We start from the raw sequence: 10,601 nt of genomic DNA on the forward strand, positions 1-10,601 counted from the left end.
AAGGGCATCAACCCAGCAGCAGGACTGGTATCTGCTCCTTTGTGCAAGGAGGAACAGGAGGAGCACAGTCAGAGCCATACAAAATTACCTTCAGCGGGCTACTGATGTGCATGTTTCTGACCAAACTGTCAGAAACAGAATCCATTAGGGTGGCATGAGGGCCTGCTATCCTCTAGTGGGACCTGTGCTCACAGCCCAGCACAGTGCAGTTCGATTGGCATTCGCCAAAAAACACCAGAATTGGCAGGTCCGCCATTACTGCCACGTTCTCATTACAGATGAGAGCAGGTTCACACTGAGCACATGTGACAGACGTTGAAGAGTCTGAGGACACCATGGTGAACGTCAGTCACATGTGCTTGGCGTGAACCTCAATTCTGAAGACGCCTGCAACAACATCCAGCAAGACTGGTTTGGCGGTGGGTCAGTGATGGTCTGGGGAGGCATATCCTTGGAGGGACACACAGACCTCCACGTGCTAGCCAATGGTACCCTGACTGCGGTTAGGTACCAGAATGAAATCCTCAGGCCCATCATCAGATCTTACGCTGGTGCAGTGGGCCCTGGGTTCATCCTGGTGCAGGACAATGCCCGGCTTCATGTGTTCAGAGTGTGCAGGCAGTTCCTGGATGACAAAAGCATTGATGCCATTGACTGGCCCTCATGTTCCCTAGACCTGAATCCAAATGAGAACCTCTGGGACATTATGTATCAGTGCATCCGATGACGCCAAGTAGTGCTACAGACTGTCAGGGAGCTCACTGATACACTGATCCAGGTCTGAGAGATCCCCCACAACACACCCGTCGTCTCATCAGGAGCAAACAGGCCCGCGGGGGCCATACACACTACTGAGTCACATCAGTTGCCGGGAGGAAATTCATGCAAGATGGAACAGCCTGTGATTTCAAATGTTTACTTTTGATTGAGTGTGAGTTTGAATCCAGCCCTCAATCGATTGGTGATTTTGGTTTCCATTGACCGTTGTTTCGTCATTTTGTTGTCAAATGAATTACACAATGTACAGTAAAATTATGATATTTGATATTTCATTCATTGAGACTTATTTTTTTTGAGCAATGTATTTTGGTGACATTTCTCAAAACCAAAATGCAACCAATTTGTAATATGTTTTTCTTTGGAAAATAAATTGCTCTTCTGTGTGTTTCGTTTCAAAAGTTCCTCTTTGCATTATAGCTAGTTAAGCTAGGTAGTGTGTGTGACGATTTTTTTAATAGCCACCAAAATATTCAACCACTTTATTTGGTCCGTGTCACTGCAAAGGGACAAAAAAAGTACAGACAATATGATGTCACAGCACAAGTGCCTTTATAAGGTTATCAAGAACAGCAGCTCCAAGTCCCTGTGAGGTGCATGAGAAGAGAAGCTGATTAAATAGCTTCAGAGCCCACATGGCCATGATCTGGGACATAGTTTCTTTGAAGTCTTCCCCTGGGTCAGCTGATATGTTGAATTGTTATCGCTGTCACAGCGCAGATAACGGAACAGGAATCAGAGGAGATTTTCACTAACAGATACAACTCTGGTTTGGAGAATCACTTAAATTCTAAAACTCTATAGATTCTTACATGACGAATCAACCATAACTATTAATCTTCAGACCAATGGATAATACATCCATCGTGGAGAATGAACCGAACACCTTGGAGTGTGAAAGCTTTGCATTTCTCATGTCTGAGGGTGGCCTAAATCTTTCGGAACTCACTACTCAATGCTTTTACTTACAACTTACTAAAAAGAAAGCAGGTACAATGTATACACATTGAAGATGGGCACATTCATCCCAATAAGCTTTTCACATGTTTATTTTCAAATGACAAACCAAAGAACATTAACAATTTCATAGTTAAGAACACAAAAATGATGCTCCAACTTTAGAATGCAATAATCAAATGTTTTATTATTTATATTATTATTATTATTTATATATATTTTTTAAATTTTATTTTAACTTGAAGCTAGAAATGCAAATGTGCTGATGAACAAGCATTTAATCATTGATTGTTGAGGGGTTATTTTTTGATAACTTTTTGTCTTGTTATGTTTTGACTGTTTCTAATGGATCTATGTAGTGTCTGCCTACATGTTGTAAAATTGTGTGTGTGTATACAGTATGAGTGTGTGTGTGTATACAGTATGAGTGTGTGTTGTCTTGCACTGCCCTAGACATTTACTTTACAATGCGTCAGTGGGCAGCATGTGAGAGTACGAATGTGGTTATTTGCCAACAATTTGCAGTGGAGAATTGAGGCTTACACTGGCCGGATGTGGTGTAATTATGTCCTTTTCACAGGTGAGGCTCCCGGTCTGACTATGAGATACTAGCTGTTGGGCCTTGGTGAGCTCGCTAGGGCCTCAGAACCTGCCGGAATAATCTGAACTTTCTAACTTCCAAGACATTCGATAAGATCACAAAGATTCCAGGCCAGCACTCCTGCAGGTTAGAACAAAGCTGTGAAATAATGTGCCCTCTGTACTTTGACATTTGTCACTAAAAGTATCAGGGAAGATCTCATGTAGCTTGGTCATGTTCTTGCATGTTGGCAGATGAAAAAAATTAAAATACCTCTGTAAGAATGCCCCCAACTGAATGAGTGGTGTACGTACATATATACATTTGCAGGTGTGTAGTACCCTTAGTGTAGATACCCCTATTGGAAGAGGCATTTCCCTTTTATAAGATTTTATAAAGGTATTTTTAACAGCTGTAAGCAGAAAACCGGGTGCAGAACTCTCAAAGTCATTATCTGAGGTCATCTGTGTGAGAGACGAAGACAGAGAGTATTGGGCTTCTTCGTAACACCTGCTGTCTCACTGCTATGGTAAGTGATGTTGTATTTATGTGTAATTAGTCATGTATGAGTCCTGGTCTTCATTGGTGCCCACTGCGCAGTAGCAGGTGCTGTACTGGTGTGAAATAAGTGCATATTCCAGTTTCATGGTGTGTAACTTATATCGATTAAGGTCTTTCACACCAGTTGTGAACGTGTGACCTTCGCATTTAACATGAACTTCAAAACTCACTTACCTGAACTATCATTCGTTCTTTTCTTTTTTTTTTTACTAAAATATTGTTTCAGGTTATCTATTTCAGGGATTGTGACTTCAGGGGAACACTTGACTATTTAATGCACTTTAAGTTCACTAACACTGCCGAAGACTGCTTGAATAGAGAGGAGTTACATGACTTGGCCAGAGTCGGGGACAGCATAGGTCTTCAACCCTCTCCTGGGGACCCCCCAGCCATTCCATCTATTAGATGTATCCCAGAGCTAGCACACCTGAATCAACATTTTAACTAATTAACAAGCCCTTACCTGTTGAATCAGATGAGCTATTTCAGGGCAAAAGCTAAACTGTGGAATGCTGGCTAAAACATCAACAACGGATCTTTACTCACACGCGTCCAGTATTCGCTAGATTTGACTGTCCAACCAACAGATGTAAACTATGGTATGTAAGAGTGGTATGTAACGAGGGAACATTTCTATGGCAAAAATGTCCACGGATATCATTATGAAGGCACAGCATCCAAACTGCTTGTGTATGTGCGAACCGTGTACAGAATACAATGTTACACCAGTTAGAGGCTTATCAAACAGCTTTGTGGATGAGACATAGTTTTCGAAGGCAGCCAAAACAAGGCTTTGTGTCGTGCCGTCCTGCCCTACCCACGGCTCTGAAGTGATGTCTGGCTTCTTCAGCTGCACCCTGATACATGTTTCAGCTGATGGTGTTTGCATGCTATGGCCTGATGTCTATGAGAGCACTAACACAACAACGTTTAATTACAGAGAAGGTGTAGTGTTGTGTTTCAGCTGTCATCAAGTATAATGATAACAGCCAGGTCAGGCTGTTTAACCCTAATGTAGGTGAGATTATATGTTTGTTTTCAAAGGCATAAGAGCCGGTGAAATCCAAAATACATCAGACAGATATGTAGGTCAAAAGGTATGCACTTATTCTGTTTAGGCCTTCTCCCTGTTGGTAACAGATAGTTTCACCATACAGGACACAAATTTTATGCTATTATGTAAATACTGAGGTATACAGTGAATGTTCATCACATTTTGAAGGAACATAAACTTCAAACACACAGCAGCTCACTCAAGGCTCCCTGAAACATAAGTCTGTGGCGTTTGTGAGGTCAGTGGACATCTTGGCGTGATATTAGGTATAGTAATAATAACCTGCCGATATCAGGTACAATAATAACCTGCCAATATCAAGTACAGTGATAATAATCTGCTGATATCAGGTACAGTAGTAATAACTTGCAGATATCAGGTACAGTAATAATAACCTGCTGATAACAGGTACAGTAAAAATAACTTGCAGATATCAGGTACAGTAATAATAACCTGCTGATATCAGGTCCAGTAATAATAACCTGCTGATATCAGGTACAGTAGTAATAACTTGCAGATATCAGGTACAGTAATAATAACCTGCTGATAACAGGTACAGTAATAATATCTTGCAGATATCAGGTACAGTAATAATAACCTGCTGATAACAGGTACAGTAAAAATAACCTGCTGATATCAGGTACAGTAAAAATAACCTGCTGATATCAGGTACAGTAATAATAACCTGCTGTGCATAGCTGGTCTGCAGAGTCACTCCCCACCCACACAGGGTGAGCCAAGGCAGAGACAGAATGACTTCCAGCTGGGAAAGAGAGACCACCCCTGGGCCCTTGTGGTACGTCAATAAATACCCACCAAAAAAGCCCCCTCACTGCCAAGACAGTGGCGGCACAACGCACAGAGCTGTACTTCACCATAGGCAAAGCAGTGCAGGATAACCCTGTGTATGGATTGTAAATGCTTTTCAGACTTAATTATTTTTCCTTTCACTATCTAGTGACACTAACTTTAAACCTCATCCTATTCTTAATCCTTTCCCTCACCGTAGCAAGCTTTTACTTTTTTTGTTGTTGTTGACAGTATCAATATCTGAAGAGCATCGACAAATGGTAATCTTGATTCTTCAAATAAATTGTAACTGTTTCCAGTTACAGTACACAGATCCAGCAGCGGAGACCCTAATGCACCTCCAACTACCTCAGGTTATTGAGAACACAATTTCCTTCACAGCAGCAATCTTGTGAATGTAGGTGTGTTTAGATTGAATCCCCAGCCTCGCAAGTTGAAAATGTTGTGTTTGCATTACCCTGAAGAAAGGAGTTAACCCTAATTGCTCATTGTGGCCATGCATCTCCAATTCGGCAGAGTTGAGTTATATTTTTAACTCAACTCTTAAACTCAATTTTTAAATCTTGGTTGGGCCTTGCGTACAAACTCATACACATTCCCTTTTCCTTACGGCCAAAGGCCTGGTACTGCAAAAACCGTCAAATGCTCCAAGAGGGGGAATCTTTAGTGGCTTTTTCAAAGAGAGATATCCCCACCTGCTGGCCATAAAACATCTAACCTCAACTGACAGAAGTAAATTATTAAAGAGACGGTGTAAAAGAGGCAATGTTTTCTGGTAAACTATGGTAATTTATTATCATCTTAGGTTGATAAATATCAAGAGAAAAACAGAACATTGTCTGTTCAACTGTATTCATACAGGAATGAGCATTATTGTTAATAGTGTTATTGGAATTACCTATCGGAAGACATAATCATAAAAGATGAATTATCTGAAGTCATGACAACATTCAAGTATACAATCTTACATGTCTCAGCATGCATAAACATTGTAGCGCTGAATATATATCTAATGCATAGTTGTGATAGCAAGCCTGTGTATTGCCTGTGCCAAATCCTTAAAAAATACAGTACTTGTTGGTTCATTAAATTAAAAGTAAAACTTTGTAATTGTTTCATAACCTGCTCAAGCTACTTAAAAATCTAACATTATCTACCATAGACCAATATCTTACCAAACTTATAATTTAATTGTAAAATTAATTAGACGAGGACACAATATCATGCGAGAGTATTCAAATCCCTGACCAATTCTCTCATATTACTGAATCCCAAATGGTGCACAGAAATGTTGTTTACATTATTTTTAACACTCTCAGGTAACATTTGGTTTCATGTTGGGAAATATTTTTAAGAAAAATAAATAATATATATTAATTTTTTCTTAAAAATAGCTATATATTGCTTGCATAAATATTCAACTTCCACACGTGAATAACTGGTAGTGGCTTTTTTTGCTGCAATGACCGTGTCAGACTGATTCTGTCCCATTCTTTTTTACCTGTTTCTTTTGTTGGTTAGACAACACGGGTGAACTGCAATTTTAAAATTGTACCACAGATTTTCAAAAGGATTGAGATCAGCATTTTGACTAGGCCACTGTAGGACATTTAACCTTTTGTTCTTGATCGACCAATGCTTCTTTGGCCTTCTGTTTGAGATGGAAGTCAATTGTAAGGTAGCTGTTTCCTTGTCAGGGCAATATTTTCATCAGTGTAAACTGAGAGCAACCTCAGGGGTTCAACAATTATATAAGCAAGATATTTCAGTTTACATTTTTCTTAAAATTATTTCTCATCATAAAACATCATCTTAAAATCATTCATTTTACAGTTCAGTGTTAAAAATAAACATCATTCTGGCATACGGTATGTGAAAACTGGTCAAACCAGTCAGTCTGACATTCTTCCTGTCTTTTATGAGAGTTCTTCAAGTAATTTCTGTGTATTTGTAATGTACAGTAAATATACTCTATGAAAAAATACTATGCTCCCTTGGCTTCTTTTCTAGAATGTCCCTGCGTGAAGTCTGGTCCTAGTCATCAGTGGACAGGTTGTCCCTCTCAGGCTTGACCCTGTCGACGTCACAAATGGACCAGGCCGCCCCAGGGCCATGGGTGTGCAACTACAGCTGTGTGTTCAGGGTCCTCGCGTTACTGTTCGTCTGGAATGGGGTGAAGAAGAGAGGACAGGGGGTGCGTTTCAGTACACGTGCAGATTATTATTGTAAGACTATGGAAGAAATGGAAGATTTAATTTCAAGGCCAATCTTCAGCTGGGTGCTCCATACCTAACAGGCGTAGTGTCTAGAGCTGTACGTTTTATCTTATTCAAAGCGAAATCGCTATGATGACATTTACAATGTTCGTATTGCAAGAGCATATCATATTTTGAAACAAACCCAGCCAACCGTTCTGTTTTACTTAATTTTTTCCATTTCCTCTTGCCACTGCTTAGGGCAAACAACAAGCCCACTCCCTGTATCTTAAGCAAGATAGCTTATCCTACTCGCTGTTAAGATGCACAATAGCTTTCCATGCTTGTTCTGTCAGATCAAATACAATCAACCAAATGTTTCAAACAAGGAAGCTGCTTGCCACTTTGCTTTTCAGGAAGCATTAACATATCTAGGATTCCAAAAGTTCCCCCAGCTGAAAAATAAAAGATTTACATATATATTTTGCACATCCTGTAGCACTACTTGTTACCTATATTAGGGACAAACTTCAGCGAGTTGCTAAATATTCAGAAGCGTGAGACTCCTGGCTTTGGTCCATCGTTGACAAACTCATGGCCCAATCCGTTACCACACTTCCCACAAAGCACCTAGTTACAGAAATTACAACAAAGTTGAGGTAGGAAGAGAAAATTGAGATTATGGTTTACAAGCCCTTTTAGGCAGTGATATTTGCAATCATTTATATTTGCAGTCATTTATATGTGCTTTAGGTGACATCTGGGATGTGTCTACGTTTCCATTAGTACCTTAAAGGCTGTGTGTGACTCCATCCTCTTGGTAACACTGTCCTCTTTGATGGTCTCAGTGAAGGCAGGCCATGGGGATGAGTGGGGGAACTTGGACCTACTGGAAAACAGCGGGTTGCTGCACTTAGAGCATACATACATACCTGCAGGGAAACCGGTTTAGGAGAGTTATGTAAGGGAGGGTTATCAAGGAAACAAATTAAATTTTACAATGATAAAATGACTGTTATCATTAAACAAGTACTTTCTATTACTTTGTAATAATAATGTAATGGTTATTTTGGATGTAAGGGTGTTATACAAGCATAACTGTCAAAAAGTGGAATGAATGTCTGTGTAGCACCTTCAATGCTGAAACATGTGCAAGTTGTCACCGAAGTAGAAATAAGTTAGGGTACATCACAGAAATACTCACCCGTTTTGAAGTGGTCTTTAAAGGCCTCGCCACCAAAAAATGAGCAAAATGACATTCTGAGTGTTGTGGAAGAACACAATATCGTAACTATGCTTCGACCGCAAGTAACTGATGACAGTGCGCGACAGTGTCGAGCTATATGATACTTTTCCGGACATGTGACCGTGCGCCTGTTATGAAAGCTCTAGCCAACTGTTCAAATTGTACCCGCTAGATGTCACTAGGGAACACGTAATGAACATTAAAATGTGTGGCACTTGAAGTAGGCCTACTGTCTTTGTAAGGACTCGCCCGCTGTTGTGAGAATTATGATTAACCGACACAATAATGTACACGTGTAGGAGGAAATGTAGGAGGAAAATAGACATCAAGATGACGATGTCATGCATTTATTATCCAACTGGGAAAAAGTAGTGTATTCATGGAGACCATGATAACTGGTAGAGAACATGGATTCATTGAGAACAGGGATTCATTGTAAAGAATATCACAATAATGTAAATACATTAAGTACACAATAGCATTATATTTTCTGAAATGCATTAATAACACAGATTTTAAGATTGGTTCTTGTGAGAAGCTTCAGGAGGTAGGCTACTCAGTCCAAAGCGCTCTGTCAGACTGTCACTCATACTTGCAGTAGTGTTTGAGTCTCTCGGGCAGTTCCAGCCAGTCCAGAGCCATCCTGTGGACTATATTTTTCTGGATGCACTTTCTACACAGAGTCTGCAGGGAAGAGACTAGTGGAAAGGGAAAAGGGGAAAAAAAAGAAAGGCAAATCATTCAAGATTACACTGGGTATGCAACTACATCCATTTGAATCATTGAATGTATGTGTACACACGTTTTGTTTTCGTACACATGACACTTACATCCATATTCCACTTGAACAATGCGGACTTGCTTTGTGGCAGAGTACACGTCCACCACAGCATACAGAGCCTGTTGCACTGGGATGCTCTTAGCTGCCGCCCCCATATCCTCCCCATTGATCACGATATGCATGTCAGCCAGGTCCTGTCCTTTGGGCACGTACAGTACCCCTATCCGGCTTCGTCTGGCTGTGGGCGGGAGGGCGTTGGTCTTGTACAGGTCATCCAGGATGTGGCTGAAGCGTCCGGGTCGACTACGACCGATCAGCTTGTCCATGGGTATTTGAATTTGTTCAATGTGTAGATGGGAGTCCGTGAAGAAAGACTTGGGTTTGGGATTAATCGCTTCTTCCTCCACGTCGCCACCCCCCAGCCTAGGCAGCCTCCGACCTGGTTCTTCCCTGCCATTGCCCAACCTATGACCCCCCGCCAATCCTCCTTCTCCTGCCCCCTCTCTCTCAGGTGCCAGAGCCTCCTCCTCCACTACTCTGTTGTGGTTACGCGTGATGGCCACCACCCAGCTGTCCCCCATGTCCATGAGGTCCGGCAGGGAGTACTCAGGCACCCTGGCCAGGGTCAGAGGGTCTCTGGCAGTCAGCCCGATCCGCAGGTGGCCACACCAGCCCAGCTCCTTCTCCTCAATCTCAACTAAAAAGATCTCCCCGGGACTCAGGGGCTCTCTGCTAAAGCACACCCCGTTGGCGAAGCTCTCGACTCGGGTAGCCTGGGTCTTCGTAGGGTCCAGTTGCACGTTGGTTCCATGGACGTGATGGAATTGCTGAAAGTGATCAGCAAAGGTTTCCATTTCTCCAGTTGACTTGGAGGTCTGGTTACCGTCACCTCAGTACACACGATAAGCCTACAGGGTAGGCCTGTTGCGTATTTGATATAAATATCCTCACAGCAACAAAACCAATACACCTCTAGCCGGAACTATATGTCTCAACACAACTAGCAGTTCGCCTTGCAGGCTATCTGTTGGCCACTCAGGGAAATGTCTGGTCCCATGGAGAGGGCTATTTTTGAACAGCTGCATATGTCAACCAATGACAAGGAATGCAATAGACACCCAATCGGATAAGGAGGGGTTAGTTAGTGGGAGACACCCTATTGGCTCATATAATGTGACTATCTAACTTTCATAAAATTACACAATAGTCTAATTTTCATAATATTTATTGGCCAGAACAGAACATAGATCAATGATTTTGGTATGTTTAAATATAACCTGAATACATTGTCTGTACACAATGTATTTAAATGATTAGATACCTGTAACAGATATCTGTTATAGTGCTGTTTGTTCGTATGGTACTAGATACAGTATGATACAGGATGTACTATCTGATATCAGGCTCCTTAAAATAGTATGTCCAAATGTTATTCTTATATAACTTCGTCATTATAATAATATCTTATGGTTCTTCCCCATAATAAACGTGTCTTCATTCATTTAAATCAAGGACCTCTGAGGAAGCCACTAGACAATTACACCCTGTATGTTTTAAGTATCACAGTATCTCCGCTCCCATTGTAAAAGCAGAACATCAGTGACAGCAGTGTTGACGGTGTGATGTCACAGTGTCCTCGA

The 10,601-nt window shown here is 41.2% G+C and overlaps 2 protein-coding genes across 2 annotated transcripts; both read right to left on the bottom strand.

Annotated features, from left to right (window-relative positions):
• Window positions 1-5,500: 5,500 nt before the first annotated feature.
• msrb1b (methionine sulfoxide reductase B1b) lies at window positions 5,501-8,295 on the bottom strand. Its single transcript, XM_010905562.3, has 4 exons — window positions 8,139-8,295; window positions 7,724-7,866; window positions 7,447-7,564; window positions 5,501-6,902 (listed from the first exon to the last, which is right to left on the bottom strand). Exons 1-4 carry the CDS (start codon window positions 8,191-8,193, stop codon window positions 6,892-6,894), a joined length of 327 nt encoding a protein of 108 aa, XP_010903864.2. The 5' UTR covers window positions 8,194-8,295; the 3' UTR covers window positions 5,501-6,891.
• Window positions 8,296-8,399: 104 nt separating this feature from the next.
• On the bottom strand, window positions 8,400-10,469 carry neurl2 (neuralized E3 ubiquitin protein ligase 2). Its single transcript, XM_010905574.3, has 2 exons — window positions 9,011-10,469; window positions 8,400-8,878 (listed from the first exon to the last, which is right to left on the bottom strand). The coding sequence occupies exons 1-2, from the start codon at window positions 9,813-9,815 to the stop codon at window positions 8,763-8,765; spliced, it is 921 nt and encodes a 306-aa protein (XP_010903876.2). The 5' UTR covers window positions 9,816-10,469; the 3' UTR covers window positions 8,400-8,762.
• Between the last annotated feature and the right edge of the window lie 132 nt (window positions 10,470-10,601).

The sequence above is a fragment of the Esox lucius genome, chromosome 5 (genome assembly GCF_011004845.1).
Source record: "Esox lucius isolate fEsoLuc1 chromosome 5, fEsoLuc1.pri, whole genome shotgun sequence".
Classification (NCBI taxonomy): domain Eukaryota; kingdom Metazoa; phylum Chordata; class Actinopteri; order Esociformes; family Esocidae; genus Esox; species Esox lucius.